This window comes from Panthera onca, chromosome A2 (genome assembly GCF_046562875.1).
Source record: "Panthera onca isolate mPanOnc1 chromosome A2, mPanOnc1 haplotype 2, whole genome shotgun sequence".
In the NCBI taxonomy this organism is placed as follows: domain Eukaryota; kingdom Metazoa; phylum Chordata; class Mammalia; order Carnivora; family Felidae; genus Panthera; species Panthera onca.
This window is the reverse complement of record NC_138340.1, coordinates 59,087,905-59,108,720: the sequence shown is the minus strand read 5'-3', so window position 1 is coordinate 59,108,720 and position 20,816 is coordinate 59,087,905. Positions and strand designations below refer to the sequence as shown.

Genomic DNA, 20,816 nt, shown 5'->3' with positions numbered 1-20,816 from the left:
CTCTCCCATCACCACCCCCAGAATGTAAGATCCATGAGGGAAGGACCTCATCACTCTAGCTCACAGCTCTGTCCCCAGAGTCTATCAGTGCTTCCCCTGTAGTACGCACACATGAATGAATGAATGAATGAATGATTCAAACATGTCGCAAATTGCTAGTTGCATATATGACCCTAATTTGCTTCCCCTCTGGTCCCCGTGTGACGGGCTGGGCCTCAAATCCTTCTCCTTCCTACCCTATTCATTCAGAGAGCCCTAAGTCAGGGAGGTGGCCCACAGACCATGCCGTTCAGGGAGTGCCACTCCTCCTGCCCAGGAGCTGTGTAGCCTTGATTCCACCAGCATCTACTGAAATTCCAGGGCTGGGCTCTGTGTCAGGGAGTGAGGCAATGGATGACAGTGTCTGTCTTCAGATCAGAGCCTTTCAGGGAGAGATGTCAAAAATAAGGGGAACAAATCGGGAAGTTGTTCTAAAAAGAGGAATGTACGTAAGCTGAATTTGGTGAGCTGGAGAGTAGTTTACCCAGACAATGAGTTGGAAGAGGATCCAGACAGAGGGAGGCAGCCCAAATGACCCACCGAAGCAGGGTACAGCCCAGGGTATTTGGGGAAATGCTGGAGGCTCCACAAATGGGCAGAGCTGAGGTGAAAATTAATGCTAATGAAGTGAGCAGGGGCCAGATGGCTAGGACCTGGTTGCCTTACTGTTTAGAGACTCTCTGGGAAGAAAAGTAAAACAAAGGACGATGATTTCAGGCAGGAAGCAGCTGGCCACCCTGCCAACCTGAGCAAAGATTAAAGTTTGGAGTGTGAAAATGAAGAGACGAGACCTCACTGGGGCGCCCGGGTGGCTCAGTAGGTTTAGCGTCCGACTTCGGCTCAGGTCATGATCTCACGGTTCATGAATTCAAGCCCCACATCGGGCTCTGTGCTGACAGCTCAGAGCCTGGAGCCTGCTTCAAGTTCTGTCTCTCCCTCTCTGTGTGCCTCCCTCGCTCACGCTTTGTCTCTCTCACTCTCTCTCAAAAATAAATAAACATTTTAAAAAATTTAAAAATTTAAGAAAGGAAATTTAAGTCAGGAGGCCGGCAGGGGGCGCTCTCACGCCCTACCGCTGGTAGCCAATTGCAGACCCAATAGGAAGAGAGGTACCAGGCAAGTCCATATTACTTTAGCCCCCCATTTACTATCCCAGCAGAAGAAAGGTTTTTCTCCTCCCCCAGCAAGAGCCCAGACAATGAAAGGCAATCACAACTCAGCTAATGAAAAGGCACTCTGCTTCTGTCCTCTCCTTTGTCCTAGGGACTTGCCAACGGTTTTGCCTGTAGCTTGCTTATCCCCAATTGCAATTCTCTTCTCTTCCTGACTAAGCCCAATTTTGCTGGTAAAGTAACTGGCAGTTTTATTTTTAAGGTTAACAGGAGAAAATGAGAAAGAAAGAAAGAAAACACACCAAGAGGGATGCCCCTTTCTTCTTCCTATTTAATGTTAATTATTTGTCTTCTCTCTTTACCGCTTAATCAATACTTGCACAATGTCCATTTTTTAAACCTTTTTCAAAGAAAGTTTTAAATTTTATCAATGAGATTCACTTTTTTGTTTCTTAATTCATTAATTTCTGCTTTTACTTTTTAAATAGAAGTTTATTTTTCATTTTTCCTATTCCTTAACTTGTACATTTAATCCATTTATTTCTCCTTTCTTTTTTTAATTTTTCTTAATGTTTATTTTTGAGAGAGAGAGAGCGTGAGCAGGGAAAGGGAAGAGAGAGAGGACACAGAATCTGAAGCAGGCTCAAGGCTCTGGGCTGTCAGGGCCTTGTTTCTTTTCTTTTTTTTTTTTTTTAACGTTTATTTTATTTTTGAGACAGAGAGAGACAGAGCATGAATGGGGGAGGGGCAGAGAGAGAGGGAGACACAGAATCGGAAGCAGGCTCCAGGCTCTGAGCCATCAGCCCAGAGCACGACGCGGGGCTCGAACTCACGGACCGTGAGATCGTGACCTGAGCTGAAGTCAGACACTTAACCGACTGAGCCACCCAGGCGCCCCTACTTATTTCTTTTTTAAAAATAAATATTAGAGGGGGCGCCTGGGTGACTCAGTCGGTTAAGCGTCTGACTTTGGCTCAGGTCATGATCTCACGGTTCATGGGTTTGAGCCCCACGTCAGGCTCTGTGCTGACGGCTCAGAGCCTAGAGCCTGCCTCAGATTCTGTGTCTGCCCCTCCCCTGCTCGCACTCTATCTCTCTCTAAAATAAATAAACATTAAAAAAATGTTTTAATAAATACTAGGGTAATTCTATTTTAAATTTTTTGAGGAATCTCCACACTGTTTTCCAGAATGGCTGCACCAGTATGCATTCCCATCAAGAATGCAGGAGGGTTCCCCTTTCTCTACATTCTCACTAACATCGGTTGTTACCTGAGTTGTTAATTTTAGCCACTCTGACAGGTGTGAGGTGCTATCTCATTGTGGTTTTGATTTGTATTTCCCTGATGATGAACGATGTTTTGAGCATCTCTTCATTGTCTGTTAGTCATCTAAATGTCTTCTTTCAAAAAGTGTCTATTTGTGTTTTCTGCCCATTTCTACACTGGATTATTTGTTTTTCAGGTGTTGAGTTTGGTAAGTTCTTTGGAGATTTTTGGATATTAACCCTTTATCCAATATGTCATTTGCAAATATCTTCTCCCATTCCACTGGTTGCCTTTTAGTTTTGTTGATTATTTCCTTCACTCTGCAGAAGCTTTTTATCTTGATGAGGTCTCAATAATTCATTTTTGCTTTTATTTCCTTTGCCCTTGGAGACGTGTCAAGTAAGAAGTTGCTGCGGCCAAGGTCAAAGAGATCATTGCCTGTTTTCTCCTCTAGAGCTTTGATGATTTTCTGTCTCACATTTAGGTCTTTCATCCATTTTGAGTTTATTTTTATGTATGGTGTAAGAAAGTGGTCCAGGTTCATTCATTTGCATGTTGCTGTCCAGTTCTCCCAGCACCATTTGCTAAAGAGACTGTATTCTTTTCCATTGGATACTACTAGGAATTTATCCAAAGGATACAGGAGTGCAGATTCATAGGGGCACATCCACCCCAATGTTTATAGCAGCACTACCAACCATAGCCAAATTATGGAAAGAGCCCAAGTGTCAATCAACTGATGAATGGATAAAGAAGATGTGGTTTGTATATACAATGGATTATTACTTGGCAATGAAAAAGAATTAAATCCTGCCATTTGCAAGAACATGGATGGAACTGGAGAGTTAGGCTAAGTGAAAAAAGGCAGGCAGAGAAAGACAGATATATGTTCTCACTCATATGTGGAATTTGAGAAATTAAGAGAGGGCCATGGGGGAAGGGAAGGGAAAAAAATAGTTTCAAGCAGAGAGGGAGGAAGGCAAACCATAAGAGACTCTTAAATACATAGAACAAACTGAAGGTTGATGGGGGAGCAGGGGAGAGGGGGAAATGGGTGATGGGCATTGAGGAGGGCACTTGTTGGAATGAGTGCTAGGTGTTGTATGGAAGCAATGAATCGTAGGAATCTACTCTCAAAGCCAAGGGCACACTGCATACTTGTGAGTTTTCTGAATTATATTATTTTTATGTTGTCAGGTTTTATGACATTTGTACTTTGTGTGATAGCTCTGTTTAACGACTCAGTCTTCTGTTTAAGTGGATTTGATGCCAAGTACTAATCTTGCCATGTCTACTGTAGTCCTGAATTTTAAAATTATAATCACCTCTTCATTGTTAGGCTTGAATTATCCCAAGTAATTCTTTTTTTTCCCCAAAAAAGTATCGTGGTTGTTGTCTGCCTTGAGCTTTTACATGCTTGAGAATGTCTGTCCATTCCAATATGTCCATGAACAATTCATCCAGCTCTACAATTCTTGGATCATACTTTCCTTCCTTCTAAACCTTGTAGATTTTGCTCCCTATCTTCTGGAATGGAGTATGGATATAGAAAATTCTGAGAACAACAGTCTCCTTCTTGTATAATGCATTAATTAGCTATTACTGCAGAACAAATTAACCTAAAACTGAGCAACTGAAAACAGCATATACTTATTTACTTCACAGTTTCTATGGGTCAGAAATCTGGGAACAGATTAGTGGGATGATTCTGCCTCAGGGTTTCTGTGAGGTTGCAATTCAGCTATTGGCTGGAGCTGAAAAATCTGCTTCTACACTCACTCATGTGGTTGTTGACAGGACTCAGTCCCCCACCACATGGGCCTCTCTAAAGGTTTCTTGAGTGTCTAATGGCAGGTGACTTTCTCCAGAATGAGTGATTTAAATTTTTTTTAATGTTTATTTATTTTTGAGAGAGATACAGACAGAGACAGAGACTGTGTGGGGGAGGGGCAGAGAAAGAGGGAGACACAGAATCTGAAGCTGGATCCAGATTCTGAGCTGTTGGCACAGAGCCCAATGCGAGGCTCAAACCCATGAACTGTGAGATCATGACCTGAGATGAAGTCAGACGCCCAACTGACTGAGCCGCCCAGGTGGCCCTAGCATCACCTCTTGAAGAGAACTGTATCAACAAATTCGAGTGCATATCTTGAAGACCGTCATGTACCATGACCTGTTTATCCTGTATAGAAGCCTGTCTTAGGAAGCGTCACCCAGCTCTGTCTGGGTGTGATCTTCTGAGCAGCAAATCCAGATATTTTCTTCTACTACGTTTTTAGATACTGTTTCCATCACATTTGTTCTGACTTTCTTCAGAGAATTATTACGATACGTAGGGTTTCCTTTGCTTTCACATTTATCTCTGTAATTATTGGTTATAGCCTTATTGTTTTCCATTAACTTCTGTTAGTTTGGGTTTCTTTTAGCTTTTTTTACCATATCCCAAACTGTTTTCAGTTGTGTTTGCTCTATATGTGTTATCTTATATACGGAATATATTAGCTGCTTTTAATGGGGTTCTTGAGAGAGGGAAGATGGCGGCGTAGGAGGACGCTGGGCTCACCGCGCGTCCTGCTGATCACTTAGATTCCACCTACACCTGCCTAAATAACCCAGAAAACCGCCAGAGGATTAGCAGAACGGAGTCTCCGGAGCCAAGCGCAGACAAGAGGCCCACGGAAGAGGGTAGGAAGGGCGGCGAGGCGGTGCGCGCTCCACGGACTGGCGGGAGGGAGACGGGGCGGAGGGGCGGCCTGCCGGCCAAGCAGAGCCCCCGAGTCTGGCTGGCAAAAGCGGAGGGGCCGGACGGACTGTGTTCCGACAGCAAGTGCGACTTAGCGTCTGGGAGGTCATAAGTTAACAGCTCTGCTCAGAAAGCGGGAAGGCTGGAGGACAAAGGGAGGGAGAGTTGCTGAGCCCCCAGATGACAGAGCTCAGCTTGGCGGGGAACAAAGGCGCTCGCCAGCGCCATCTCCCCCGCCCATCCCCCAGCCAAAATCCCAAAGAGAACCAGTTCCTGCCAGGGAACTTGCTCGCTCAGCGCAAACACCCAACTCTCTGCTTCTCTGTGCTTCTGCGGAGCCAAACCTCCGGCAGCGGATCTGACTCCCTCCCACTGCCACAGGGCCCCTCCTGAAGTGGATCACCTAAGGAGACGCGAGCTAAGCCTGCCCCTCCTGCCCCCGTGCACCTCGCCTACCCACCCCAGCTAATACGCCAGATCCCCAGCACCACAAGCCTGGCAGTGTGCAAGTAGCCCAGACGGGACACGCCAACCCACAGTGAATCCCACCCCTAGGAGAGGGGAAGAGAAGGCACACACCAGTCTGACTGTGGCCCCAGCGGTGGGCTGGGGGCAGACATCAGGTCGGACTGCGGCCCCGCCCACCAACTCCAGTTATACACCACAGCACAGGGGAAGTGCCCTGCAGGTCCGCACCACTCCAGGGACTATCCAAAATGACCAAACGGAAGAATTCCCCTCAGAAGAATCTCCAGGAAATAACAACAGCTAATGAACTGATCAAAAAGGATTTAAATAATATAACAGAAGTGAATTTAGAATAATAGTCATAAAATTAATCGCTGGGCTTGAAAACAGTATAGAGGACAGCAGAGAATCTCTTGCCACAGAGATCAAGGGACTAAGGAACAGTCACGAGGAGCTGAAAAACGCTTTAAACGAAATGCAAAACAAAATGGAAACGACGACAGCTCGGATTGAAGAGGCAGAGGAGAGAATAGGTGAACTAGAAGATAAAGTTATGGAAAAAGAGGAAGCTGAGAGAAAGAGAGATAAATCCAGGAGTATGAGGGGAAAATTAGAGAACTAAGTGATACACTAAAAAGAAATAATATACGCATAATTGGTATCCCAGAGGAGGAAGAGAGAGGGAAAGGTGCTGAAGGGGTACTTGAAGAAATTATAGCTGAGAACTTCCCTGAACTGGGGAAGGAAAAAGGCATTGAAATCCAAGAGGCACAGAGAACTCCCTTCAGACGTAACTTGAATCGATCTTCTGCACGACATAGCATAGTGAAACTGGCAAAATACAAGGATAAAGAGAAAATTCTGAAAGCAGCAAGGGATAAACGTGCCCTCACATATAAAGGGAGACCTATAAGACTCGTGACTGATCTCTCTTTTGAAACTTGGCAGGCCAGAAAGGCTTGGCACGATATCTTCAGTGTGCTAAACAGAAAAAATATGCAGCCGAGAATCCTTTATCCAGCAAGTCTGTCATTTAGAATAGAAGGAGAGATAAAGGTCTTCCCAAACAAACAAAAACTGAAGGAATTTGTCACCACTAAACCAGCCCTACAAGAGATCCTAAGGGGGATCCTGTGAGACAAAGTACCAGAGACATCACTACAAGCATAAAACATACAGACATCACAATGACTCTAAACCCGTATCTTTCTATAATAACACTGAATGTAAATGGATTAAATGCGCCAACCAAAAGACATAGGGTATCAGAATGGATAAAAAAACAAGACCCATCTATTTGCTGTCTACAAGAGACTCATTTTAGATCTGAGGACACCTTTAGATTGAGAGTGAGGGGATGGAGAACTATTTATCATGCTACTGGAAGCCAAAAGAAAGCTGGAGTAGCCATACTTATATCAGACAAACTAGACTTCAAATTAAAGGCTGTAACAAGAGATGAAGAAGGGCATTATATAATAATTACAGGGTCTATCCATCAGGAAGAGCTAACAATTATAAATGTCTATGCGCCGAATACCGGAGCCCCCAAATATATAAAACAATTACTCATAAACATAAGCAACCTTATTGATAAGAATGTGGTCATTGCAGGGGACTTTAACACCCAACTTACAGAAATGGATAGATCATCTAGACACACGGTCAATAAAGAAACAAGGGCCCTGAATGATACATTGGATCAGATGGACTTGACAGATATATTTAGAACTCTGCATCCCAAAGCAACAGAATATACTTTCTTCTCGAGTGCACATGGAACATTCTCCAAGATAGATCACATACTGGGTCACAAAACAGCCCTTCATAAGTTTACAAGAATTGAAATTATACCATGCATAGTTTCAGACCACAATGCTATGAAGCTTGAAATCAACCACAGGAAAAAGTCTGGAAAACCTCCAAAAGCATGGAGGTTAAAGAACACCCTACTAACGAATGAGTGGGTCAACCAGGCAATTAGAGAAGAAATTAAAAAATATATGGAAACAAACGAAAATGAAAATACAACAATCCAAACGCTTTGGGACGCAGCGAAGGCAGTCCTGAGAGGAAAATACATTGCAATCCAGGCCTATCTCAAGAAACAAGAAAAATCCCAAATACAAAATCTAACAGCACACCTAAAGGAAATAGAAGCAGAACAGCAAAGGCAGCCTAAACGCAGCAGAAGAAGAGAAATAATAAAGATCAGAGCAGAAATAAACAATATAGAATCTAAAAAAAACTGTAGAGCAGATCAACGAAACCAAGACTTGGTTTTTTGAAAAAATAAACAAAATTGACAAACCTCTAGCCAGGCTTCTCAAAAAGAAAAGGGAGATGACCCAAATAGATAAAATCATGAATGAAAATGGAATTATTACAACCAATCCCTCAGAGATACAAACAATTATCAGGGAATACTATGAAAAATTATATGCCAACAAATTGGACAACCTGGAAGAAATGGACAAATTCCTAATGGGGTTCTTGTGCTCTATATTACCTTTATTTTTAATTTATTTTCTGGGCCCTGCCAGCTTTCTGTTAATAATCTCATCACCTTCTCTGGGCTTATTATCTCTTCTTTGAAATTTTGTACCTTTTTCTTGAGCCTCCTGCCCTCATTTTTTAAAAAAAGACAGATCGTGTTTTCTTTAGCTACTTTGAAATTATGGAAAACTACTTGTGTGAATTCTGCCATTGTCCGGTCAGGTGATTCATCTGTGATGTGTGCTTTTCATCTACAATTTGCTTACCTGCTCCTTTCCTCATCTCTAATTTTTTTGGTAGCATTTATGCCTGGATGATGCAGTGGCCCCAGTGGCTGTCATGGGTTAGGAGCATCAATCAAATTCACAAGTCACAATGTGTGTTAGTCACAGTAGTCACTACTGTGTTTAGAGGGCTTTACAGATGGCTACAGGACATTTTGTGCAGCATACAGCACCTCTGCAGTTTTCGGGGGGGGGGGGTCCCAACAGCTATCCAGGTACACAGCTTATGCCCCCTGACCATACAGGATATGTGCAGCTTCTGTGCATGAGAGACAACATGCACATGGGCAACCTTAACACGAAAGCTAACCCCTCATTCCTCATTTTCTCACCATTTAAAAAAATATGATTCTGGCCATGGAAGTACAAGGCCTGATGCCAACTCACAGCTCCCCCAGTCCAGGTACGGACCCATAGATTATGGGGAAACAGCAACGAAAGCAGACAAGACCCCACATATTTATCTTATGTCTATAATTCCCAGGGAGACGGTACTGAGGGAGGAGAAGCTTGAGACCATTTTCCCAGGTAGGCCAAGGGCAGTCCAAGCCTGATGTTATCCATTTACTCAGAGGGTCTTGCAGATGCCTTTCTTAATATAACTTCTCTTTCCATGGAATTGTTTTTCTGCTGAAAAATACTATACATAGTAAGAAGCAGAGAAAGGGCTGCTCCCAGCTCCAGCTTGGGTTGATCATCCTCAATATCATCTGCAAGAATCTGTTAGGCCCTTGGCCCCCAGCCTCCATCTAACATTAGTTTTAAATTTCAAGAGCTTCACAGTCAGGCCTCCATATTATGAGCCTCTGTGTGCCGTGACTCAGTTGTATTTGCTCTCTCTCCCACCCTCACCCCCGGTGGTCTCCTTGGCCAGCAGCTGGGTCACTGGGAGAAAGGATAATTCATTTCTTTTCCAGCTCCCTCACTTCCCTGGCACTTCTTGTTTCTCTCTGTATTCAGCTCATGGCCTTCCATCTAGTTGGCCCGTCAGAGCTTCATTGGATGGGGCTTTCAGAGCCATGATGCTGTTTTCAGGGCCATTCATGCTCTAATTAAGGTTAAAAAAAGACAGCGTGGCTTTGGACCCCAGGTCCTGTTCTTACTAGTCAGTTGGCTGAGGCAACATTTGTAGGAGACTAATAACACTTCGTACCTTGAAGGGTTGGTACAGGTATTCAACAAGTCAGTACCTGTGAAGGGCTTAGGATAGCATGTGGCATACAGCAAGCCTTCGGTATGTACATGATTAAAATGTCATCGCTGATTCCTCCCAACAGCCCTCTAAAAGAGACAAATGTCTCCATCTCACTGTGAGAAAACCAAGGATGTAGAAGAAAACATAATTTCCCCAAAGCTACAGGTGTAAGGGGGAGAACTGAGACTTGCATCCTTGTTCACTTACCTCTACAGCACTCTGTCCAGAATTAACAATGAACTATGTTTTGTTCTTTTGAGGGAATTTTCAGGGAGACCAGAGAGTAAAACTGTCTTTCCTTCACAATTAACAGCAGTTCTTTTTTCTTCTTTTGCACCTGATGAATGTATTCTTAAAGCTATGAATTTTCCTCGACATTCTGCCTTGGCAACATCCCATAGGTATCATTCTGCTCATTCTCATTGTAGTTTGTTTCTAAGTAGTTTTTTAAGTTTATTTTTATATTTATTTATTTATTTTGAGAGAGAGAGCACAAGCAGGGGAGGGGTGGGGGGGGGGGGAGAGAGAGGGAGCAAGAAAGAAAAAAATCCCAAGCAGACTCTGCACACAGAGCTCAATGCAGGGCTCAAACTCACAAACCATGAGATCATGACCTGAGCCAAAATCAAGAGTCAGGCGCTTAACAGACAGAGCCACCCAGACACCCCTGTTTCTAAGTAGTTTTTAATTTGGGGTCTTAATTTTCTCTTTCATGCAGTTTTCAGGAGATGTGTTTTAACATTTCCGAAATGGATAGATTTTTGTCACTACTAAATCTGCCCTTTGCTGCAAATTTCCAATTTTATTGTATTATGGCCCAAAACTGTGGCTTCTCTCTTTCTGCTTTCTGTAAGTTATTGAGATTCTCTTCATAGTTAAACAGCAATTAATTTTCTCCAGTGATCCTTGACTATTTGAAAAGAATGTACATTTTCAATATGTTGTAGACAGAGTAGAAGCTTATGGTTGTGTAATTCACATAATAACATCTTTACTTATTTCTTTTTTTTTTTTTTTTTTGGTATGTCAAATTATAAGAGAAGTATATTAAAAATCTCCCAGTATAATGGTGAATTTGACAATTATTCAATCCATTTGCTCCTATAAGGTTTTGGGCATGTGGTTGGCCCCCAAGGATTTGTCCCATCTCTTCTATATGCTGTCATTTCCAAGTGTTTGGGATGTAATTGATGCCATAACACAGAAGGGCCATTATGGTCTCAGATGACCATAATGAGGAATGCCTTCCTCCTTGCTCTAGTTTATTTCAGAATTTTGTACCCAAATCAAGTGGAAGCCAACCACTCTCTGCCATTCTCCTAGCTGTATAGACTGGGTCATGTATGGTCAAACGATCTAAGCTGGTCCATGAAGAGTGTAGCCTAGGATTCTGTGTGTGTGTGTGTATGTGTGTGTGTGTATAGTTGAAGGTAGAAGAGATACCTTTCAGACAAGATGCTAATGAACTCAGAGATCCAAGACAGAAAGGAGGCATGCAAGGCCTCCTGAGACCTAGGCTCAGAATTAGACCTTCACTTCTGCCACATTCTGTTGACCAGAGGAAGCAAAGAGCCAATTCAGATTCAAGGGGGTAGGAAATACATTGTATGTCTTGATGGGACTAGCTGCACAGACACATCACTGAGGTCATGGATGGATACAAGAGACACATGGAGGGGTGGAAAAGGGTGACTTTTGTAGCCAATCTATGGGAGGGGGAGGAGGGAGAAAATAAGGGTGTTTAAAAGGTACCAAAAATGTACCTTTTTTTTTTTTTTTCTAGGTGGGGTCGCTTTTCTTTTCCTCTGCATCCTGGCCACCAAGGGAGCATTTCCCAGATCAGAATTCCAGGCCTTCTGTGTTGTTCAGACAGTGTTGTTTATTTCCCTACATTCCACATGTAGAAAAGCCTTGGGACAGACCCAGAGAGGCTCCTCTGAGCTAAGGAACACCACCAGAGTGGAATTCAATTCACCACTGGAGCAGAATGTTGAAAGGGGAGACTTGCCTTCCCCCTCAACGCATGGAGGCAGCAGAGGGTCAGACTGAGGCTCTAACGGGAAGAAATAGCTAGCCTACCCCCGCCTCCCTTCTGGAGTTGATCTTTCCAGAAGCCAGCCATGGAGGTTCTGAGGGTAATGAAAGTGCCTGCTCAGGCGGAAACTTAAAATTATGCAGCTGCTCCCCTGTCTATGAATAGAGCCCTTAAGTCACCTGGGAACAGATTTGCCTTATTATCTTTTGAGTTTCCTTAAGTTATATAAATGTAAGGCAAGTCGGCACTATTTTTTTTTTTTTTTTTTTGAGAAGTGTGTCAATGGACCCTCGTTTTCTTTGGCTTGGAAATTCCTACCCCTCCAGAGTGTCCTGAATGTACAGAGTGAGGGAAGAGATGGTGACAGCTTTGCACAAGGGCTACCAGCCTGCTGGGAAAAGGGGTTTCGGACTCTGAGCTGCCCTTTTACTGGAACCAGACCCTCTCATAGAGACTGGTGTGCCCCCCCCCCCCAGCCCCTTTCCTCTCCACCTCACCACCAAGGATAAGGGTGCCAATGGCCATAGAGAGTAATTCTCCAGGAGAGGAGGGCAGAGTGTGGCTGGTGGGTGGCTGTCCACGCCATGCCGGCCACAGGTTCCTGCACCGGCTGTGGCCTCTCTCGCAACCGTCCATTCAAAGAGCTGTCAACCTAGAGCCCAGGTGGGAAACGCTGTCTCTGCACGGCCCTGGGGATTGATAGGACAATTTGGACAGCAAGTTCTCAAGTCTGAGATGCAGAATCTTTGTTAACTAGGGCGAGCAGGGGATTAAAGAGCCATGCTACCTGTTGGGCGGATTGGCTGAGGTCTTTGCATTCAGTGCCAGCACTCCGTGCAGCCAGCCTCATGTGGAGGCCCTCCGTCCACCTGTGTCTCCGCAGTTCCCTGGGATGCCTGAGAGCAAAGGGTCAGGGGTATTCCTCCGCCAAAAGCTCCCAGCCTCCTTTAGATCAGGGCCCAGGGCCTGGCAGGGCCAGAGGACTCCTGCGCGAATTCAGTGCATTCCGAAGCCTGTTCAGGAACCCATCTCCACTTTCCGTGGAGTAGCCCCGCAGGGATACGCTCCTTTGGGCTGGCCAGCCCCGCTGCCTCCTCGATGCCCACTGCGACGGGGTCCGGGCACGCACTTCTGAGGCCGGCCACCAGGTGGCAGTGGGCCTCACGGGAAGCGAGCCGCGCGGGTCTCTGTCTCCCCGCCAGCTGCGCGGGCGCAGGTGCATCCCTGGCTGCCCGCTGCCCCGCGCACCTGCGCGCGGGTAGAGGGGCCTCCACAGGGACCCTGCGCAGAGCGTCCCCTCACGCAGTGACTCCACCTCTCCCGGTCTATGAGTTCCCCTCAAACAGTGCAGGGAGGCCGACACGGTTTCGCCGAGGGGAATGGCTATGAGCACACAGTGTGAACTGTGAAGGTTGCGGCCGAGATGCCTGGCGTGGACACAATGATGATAAGAGGCGAGACGCACTCTACTCTTAAGGAAAACCGTGGGTCAACTACGGAGAACCCCCATCCTGGGTAGCAATGCTTGCCGACAGTTGGGAAGGGTAAAAAACTCCAAAGACACTGTTGTAAGGAGGGTGTGATAGATACAGTGCACGGGCCGCTTTGCATGTATTGACCCATTGAAACCTCACAACAGTCCTCCGATTCTCCAAGCTGCTTTGATTATTCCCATGTTACACACAAGGAAACTAGAAGGTCCAGAGAAGTTGTGACTTGCCTGAGCCCACATCTCAGTAAGGGGCCGTGAGGCAGAACGGATGTAAGGGAGACTGGGGTGGAGGAGGGGAGGAGACGCTGGAGGGAGATGGGTAGGAAAGCGAGGACAAGGATGCCTGCGGGGGACAGCATGGGACAAGCCACCAGCATGGGATGGGGCTCTCCGCAGGGGCCTGACCGGGGAGGCCCTTCTTCCCCTTTGCAAACAGCTTTAGACCACCCTCCCCTCCCAGCCCATGTTCTCAGAGCCCTTTCACTTACCATCGTTTGCAAGGCTATATTCGTGTGATTTTCTGATTAACGTCTGGCACCCTCTCCTACCACGACTGTAAGTTCCATGAGGGTGGGGAGTGTGCTGTGTTTTCACCATTGTGTCATCAGTGCTGAGCACATGGCGACCCGTGGCTGACACCCATGAGTGGTAGCAATGAAGAGGAACACAGCAGAAAGTTCAACCTTGGTAGCCTGTGGGGGCGGGGGGTCTTGGGGGTGCTGTTGGCACAATCATCTCTTTTGTGTCAGTTCCTCCTTCCATTTCAGGACCTGACTCTGTCCCAGTAAAGGCATATGTCCTTTCAATACATAGGAGCTGGAGAGATGCTCATCGTTTCTAGAAAGCGTTAAGACGAAAAGCATGAAGGAGGTTGACAATATCTTTGAGGCCACATCCTTTCTGCTGCCACCTTAGCTGCTTTCCAGGTGTGACGTATCTAAGTGTAGCCTCATCATTTCACTGGAATGGCTGTCTTGGGGAATGTGACTGGGAGGTGGCAGAGCAGGCTGTGTCCCTAGTGTAGGGGGTGGGGGGAGGGGGCATCGCTCACTACCACATTTCTGAGCCTCCACACTTTCCCTTCTCCTTCCAGGGGCCAGGTAATGGCCTCATAAAACTGGAGCCCGTGCTCTCGGATATGGTTCTTATTCACTCGCAGGAATGATTTCACTGACAAGAATGTCTTATCCCTCGACCGTACAGGTGTTGTCTGCTGGTGAAAGACGCAGAGTAATAGTTATTGGAGATGTGACTGGTTTCTGCAAGTTCCAGTATCCAATTTGGGAGACCAGGAACTGACGATCATCAGAATTCTGCTGGTTTTATTTCTGTTTATCTTGCAGTATTATTTGTGCTTCCTGTCCTTAACTTGTCACGCGTGAGAATCTTCTACGAGGAGGCCTGAGTGTGCCCCTCCCTGCCTGTGCCTTTCCTCCTCTTTTAACGGCTGCAAGGATTCGTGTTTAAATAAAATCAACCAACAGGAATGAGTACATACCACTGCTTTATGAATCTGACAGGTGATAGTAAAGGTCAGCAAACCTGTAGAATATAAAACCTATAAAACAGGCCTCCGAGCACCTCTCTTTTGTCAAGTAGGGATGAAGGATATCTATAGACTTGGGGAAGAAAACTCAACCAGTCAGGGAGTGTGGGTGAATTTCTTAGGTCTGGCAGAGAAGATGTTTATAATACACACGGGACTGAAATTCTAAGTTGCAAAAATATCAAAGCTGGGCTTGGAGGAAGATCTTGACTTTTCTCCATTTACACAGTCTGTGAATTTGGGATTATCCTGTATTTATCCCAGTCACTGGGACACAAAAGACACAAAGCCCGATTCTCAGGATAAGCAGAAAGAAGACGACTCTGGAGTCTTCTCAGGAGTGGGATCCTGGGACACCCCCCCCCCCCCATAGGAGTGGGGCTGGAGTTGGAAGTTTTTGTCTATCCCACCAAGAACTTTTGGGCCAACACAACCCAGGCACACTCAGTCCCCCAGTGGCCCAGCAAAGACAGCCATAAACACTTAATTCCATCCACAGGAACCACCTGGAACAGACTTCCTTACCTGCCTGCCACTCTCACCTGTGTCAAAGCTGATTCTTCACCCAGGCTCATATTTCCTTTTCAGCCATTTCTGCATATTGGATCAGTCAACTGATCTTATTATCTTGGCTCAACTCTTGGCACTGTGGAGGAATTTTCACACTTTCTGGCTTTCTCCCCCTTTTTTTTTCTGTCCCCAGAGAGAACACCTCAACCTAGTGTTGACTCCCATGGACCCATCAACTAGTTCTCTGTTGGGGCCCACCCAACCGGCCTGTCCAGAAGGGGCAATGAGTTACCCTTTTGGAGCAGTGAGAAGGGGTGCCTGGGAAGCAGAAGAGAAAGGAGGGTGGAAGAGAAGAGGTAGGTAGAACTCGAAGGTTGCCACTATTCTTCCCGGACACAGCTAAAGTGCTGCTAAGGACTCAGATCTGTTTGTAAATCTGTGACATGATCTGACAATTTGAGCATGGGTTATGAAAAAGCCTTTTCACCAGGTCCTTTAAATAGTAACACTATGAAAGGGAGTCACCAATTCAACCATTGAAAAATATCTCTGAGGAATCAGATTGAATAGAGAGAGCAAGAAAGGAAGTATGAATAAATGTAAGTAATGGCTTCAGAGAAATGCACAAAAATATTGCTTTTGTTTTTTTTTTAAAAGGACACTATCAACACGATTGCTAAATTAGGAAAAACAAAAGCTCAATAGGTGGGCTGAAAAATGGAATGAATATAGGTCAGATTACTAATCCAGAGAACCTAACAGGAATCATCCCAGAACATGACCCAAGAGTACAAAGAAATAACATGAAATGAAAGTTAAGGGACTTGGAGGACAAACAGAAAAATTGCAAAAGGCATCAAATAAGAATTCTAGAAAGAGAGAGTAGAGAATGGAAGGAAAGAAATTTTCTAAGAAATAATAGAGGAAATTCTCTCCAAACTGAAGAAATGATGAGTACTGAGATTGACAAAGCCCTTCAAGAGATCAACCTGATAGGAGAGCAGTATCTTCAAAGTCCTCAGTGAAAATCACCTGGAACCTACAACTGTATACCAAGCCCAACTATTGTAAAGCCATTGTTCATTGTGAGGGCAGAATAAAGACATTTTCAGCATGCAAGAAGCCAATTTAAGACCCACAGATATTCCCTAAAAAAACCCAAGTGCTGGAAGATTAATTCTACTGAGAAGAAAAATGACATGCATAAGAGATGGGGTACAATAAACACTGCATCAAATAAATGATCAAATAAAACAGTAAAAACTGCCTTTTAAGATTAAGTGTTGATTGTTTGAAGGAAGAAATTTTGAATAGCAGTGCAGGCACACTATTTGGAAAGCTGACAGTGTCCTCAAATACTAAATATATGCACACCCTATGATCCCCAATTCTTTTCCTGGGCATGTATGTTTCCTGTGAAAATTAATGAAAGGAAACCTTGTTTCAAATGAAGTTGGGAGGTCAGCAGGGGGAGCTTTCACTGCCTACCACTCCTTGTCAACTGCAGCCCCACCCACCAGGAAGAGAGGTACCTTGGGAGTCCATGCTCTTTGCTATTCTTTTACTGCCCCAGCAGATGGAAGAAAGTTTTTCCCCCTCCCTCAGCAACAGCCCTGCCAATGAGAGATTCAGCCAATGAAAAGCCACTACTTTGAACTCCCAGTTTATGCCAGTGGACTTTTTGTTTATGACAGCCCCGCCCAACTCCATCCTTTTCTCTGTAAAAGTCTCGCTCTCCTTTGTTTTCTGTACTGCTGTAGTTTGCTCAGATTTGAATGCCCTGCCATTCCCGAATAAGCCCATTTTTGCTGGTAATATAACTGCCAGTTTTATTTTTAAGGTTAACAACGCAAGGGGAATGCACAGATATCTGTACCAAAAAGATAAGTGCTAGAGTGTTCGTAGGAGCATTATTTGTAACACCCGCAAACTGGGACTGACAAATGTTCGTCAACAGAATAACTTATGAGAGAGTTATAGGATGGAACACTAAACAGCACAAGAAAAGCAGCACAGCTACATGCTTCTGTGGAGTCTTGGAGGCATAATGAAGAACAAAAGGAGTTAGACACAAAGGAATAGATTCTGCGATGGCAGATATAGAAAGTTAAGAAACAGGACAAACTGATTTATGGTGACAGGCTTACCTGCGGTAGGGGGAATTGACTGGGAGACCACTAAGGCTTTTGTGAACAACGGTAATATTCTGTGTCTTGCTTGGGGTAGTATTTGTATGAGTGAGTTTTCCTTGGAAAAATTAATTAAGCTGTATGGTTATATTTGGGCATGTTGGTATATGTATGTTATACTTTAATGACAAGCAAAATAAATGACCTATGGAACAAAAATTTTTGGGAAGTGGTCAGTGTCGTAAAGGGAAGTGGAACTGTTGTTTGACTTCTTGTGGGAGTAACTTAGCTACTGACAGTGATTTTTAACTATAATTATACATTTAAAAATTGTTTTTAATTTGAGAGAGAGAGAACACGAGCAGGGGAGGGGGTAGAGGGAGAGAGAGAGAGAGAGAGAGAGAGAGAGAGAGAATCTTAGGCAGGCTCCACACTGAGTGCAGAGCCCAACTAAGGGCTCAATCCCATGACCCTGGGATCATGACCTGAGCCAAAATCAAGAGTCAGACACTCAACAGACCGAGCCACCCAGACTCCCCTTTAATTATACATTTTTAAAAGGTGAGATAATTTAACAAAGAAAATTCAATCAGTATGGCAAAATGTAAGAAAAAGGGGAAAGAAAGTTTAAAAGCATAATACACATAAAACAAGCAAAAAAAAAAAGGAATGAACAGTTCTCATATCAGTCATCACAATAGATGTGAATGGTTTAAACTCATTAATTAACAAAAAAGACTTTTGTTGTATAAAAATACAGACTGCAGCTGTATACCCTTTATGTGAAACACATATCTTTGAGATAAAAGAAACAATCCAGGAAAAATGAAATCAAAGGAATGAAAACGCTAATAAAACAAAGAAAGATGGTAGTATTAAATTCAGATGAAATAGAAGTCAAGGCCAAAGCATTTATAATAAAAGAAGCGGATATGTCATATTGAAAAAAGAAACAATCCACAGGGTAACTAATGATCATTTTTTATTGCACTTGAAGCATAGCTTCAAAATACATAGAGCAGAAACCTGATAGAGTTACAAGTACAACAAACCAAATCCTAGTATCTTATTGGGCAATTCTGACAAAACTCTCATAGAAATAAGTAAGTAAAAAGAGGATTTGCCCAAAACAACAAATGAGCTTGAGCTAATCTCTCTCTCTCTTTCTCTCTCTCTCTCTCTCACACACACACACACACACACACACACACACACACACACCCTTCTGATCAGCTAATGGAGATTATAGGATTCTTTGAACCATAAATGGAATATTTTGAAAAAACTGTGTGCAAGGCCATAAAGGAAATCTTAATAAATTCCCCAAATCTGCTATTACTCAGGCTACAGTCCCAGAATGAAATTCAATAGACGTTAACAAAGACATTTGAATAGCTCTTGAATTAAAGGGAAAATAATATCATGTAATGTACAAACTATTTATGTCTGAACAACAACAGAAGCACCATATCACAAAATCTGTGTTTTTCTGCCCAAGCAGGACTCAAAGGAAAAAATATAGCTTACATTGTGCACTCATTAGAAAACAAAAAAAGGTTGATGATAAATGAACTAAACTTTCAAATCAGGAAACTATTTTTAAAAACCACTGAAAAACCTCCCAAACAGTAGAATGATGGAATTAATACTAAACTAGAAGTTGATAAACTACAAACACAAACAATGCAGTTGATCAGTGAAATAGACGTTCCAAGGGACAACAGAGGACAGCTTGGGAAAACGAAGCTCTATGCCGATCTTGCTCATAAATATAGATGCAAAATTCCTACATAAAATCCCATACAGGTTGGAAACCTGAAAGGCAACACAGAGGATGCAGGGTCACCCAGCAAGGTCACTCTGTCTACAAGTCATTCTGTGCTTGTTTCTGTCTGAATGTATTTCTCCCTCTCCCTCTATCTCTGTGACTGTGCACACGTCAATTTTTTTTTTAATCTTTTCTGAGTTATCTCTTCTGAATATGTTTATTTGCAAGACTCTACGCCTTTCTTTCCTTTTTCCTTTAGTTTTACATTTTTTGTTTCTTTATCCTTTTTCTTTCATTCTCTCCCTTAATTGATAAAAATGCAAAAAGTAAGTGAATGTTATGCATCTATTAATCAAATGTGTTCCTTGTTTTAATTTTAAGTCAGATCATTTTTATAATATTACCTTTTAAAGTTAAATTGATTTTTTACTTTTTTAAAACATCAGCAAATGCAACTCAAAAAATTAAAGTGATTGAGTTTTTACTTTTTTAAAAATTAGCAAATCCAGGGGCGCCTGGGTGACTCAGTTGGTTAAGCGTTCTGACTTCAGCTCAGGTCATGATCTCTCCGCCTGTGGGTTTGGGCCCCGTGTTGGGTTCTGTGCGGACAGCTCGGAGCCTGGAGCCTGCTTCAGATTCTGCGTCTCCCTCTCTCTCTGCCCCTCCCTTGCTTGTGCTCCATCTTTCTCTCTCTCAAAAATAAGTAAACATTGCAAAAAAAAATTTTTTTTTAAAGTTAGCAAATCCAATCCATCAGTTTATTAAAAGACATCTCCAGAATGCAAGTATGTGTTAAACTTTAGGGAAAAAATCTGCCAATTTAAATCACTGTTTTATTGGAATACAAGAACAACGCATAATTATTTTCATAGAGAACAAAGGCATTTTGAAAATATTCCACATATGTACTTTCATGATTAAAAAAACACAAAGCTTCTAGCAAATTAGGTTCTTTCATAATACAATAAAGGGCATTGGGACTCTACAGAAATCATCATACTTGATAACAAAATAAAAAGAAACAATATTACTATTATTGCACTATTCAACCTTTTTATTGGAGATGCTAGCAAATACTATAAAGCAAGGGAAAATGGTATTAACATTTGGGAAGAAAGAACAAATCCGAGATTACAGACCAAATGATCACCTCCTTAGAAAATGCTCAAGAGAATCACTTGACAAACCAGTAAGAGAGTTAAACAGTGTAGCCACTTGTTAGATCAGCGAAGAAAAATCGATAGCTTAATTACATACTAGCAAAAACCAATTAGAAAATGAAATGAAAAATGAACCCATTTTTAAAAGCAACAAATTCCATAAAATATCTAGAAAGAAACTTAATAAGAATGTCTACAGATTATGTAAAGAAAGCTACCAAAGTTTACTGAATGACCTTCGATAAAAGTTACACCAGTTCTCCCATAAATTAATCTATAAATTCAATGAAATCCCAATGAAAATCTCAGTAAGACTGTTAATGGTGTATGACAAAATGATTTCTTTCCCTCGGGAGGGAATTTCCAGAGGCAGTGAAGACAATTTGAAAAAGGAAAAACAATAAGGGGTAATTTACCTTGTCAGATATCCAAACATCTTCTCAAGTCATAGCAATTAAAGAAGTGGTAAATTCTGTGTAAATAGCCAATGAGTAGAGAGATAAATGTAGACACATATTGTATACATATGGAAAAAATAGTTGATTATGAAGTTGGCTTTTTATTTATTTATT

At 43.2% G+C, this 20,816-nt stretch overlaps 1 protein-coding gene across 3 annotated transcripts in view; it reads right to left on the bottom strand.

Annotated features, from left to right (window-relative positions):
* TXNRD3 (thioredoxin reductase 3) overlaps positions 1 to 13,669 on the bottom strand; it is a 79,344-nt gene extending 65,675 nt beyond the window's left edge. Inside the window, exons 1-2 of one of the 3 annotated variants that reach the window (XM_081795002.1) lie at positions 13,620 to 13,669; positions 12,427 to 12,535 (exon numbers count right to left, since the gene is read on the bottom strand). In XM_081795002.1, coding sequence (XP_081651128.1) covers positions 12,427 to 12,489 — 63 coding nt within the window. In that variant the 5' untranslated portion in view covers positions 12,490 to 12,535; positions 13,620 to 13,669. Of the gene's footprint in view, positions 1 to 12,426; positions 12,536 to 13,619 lie in introns of those variants that run through there. The other 2 variants (XM_060631949.3, XM_060631948.3) reach the window with 2 other exon arrangements.
* Positions 13,670 to 20,816: the final 7,147 nt, after the last annotated feature.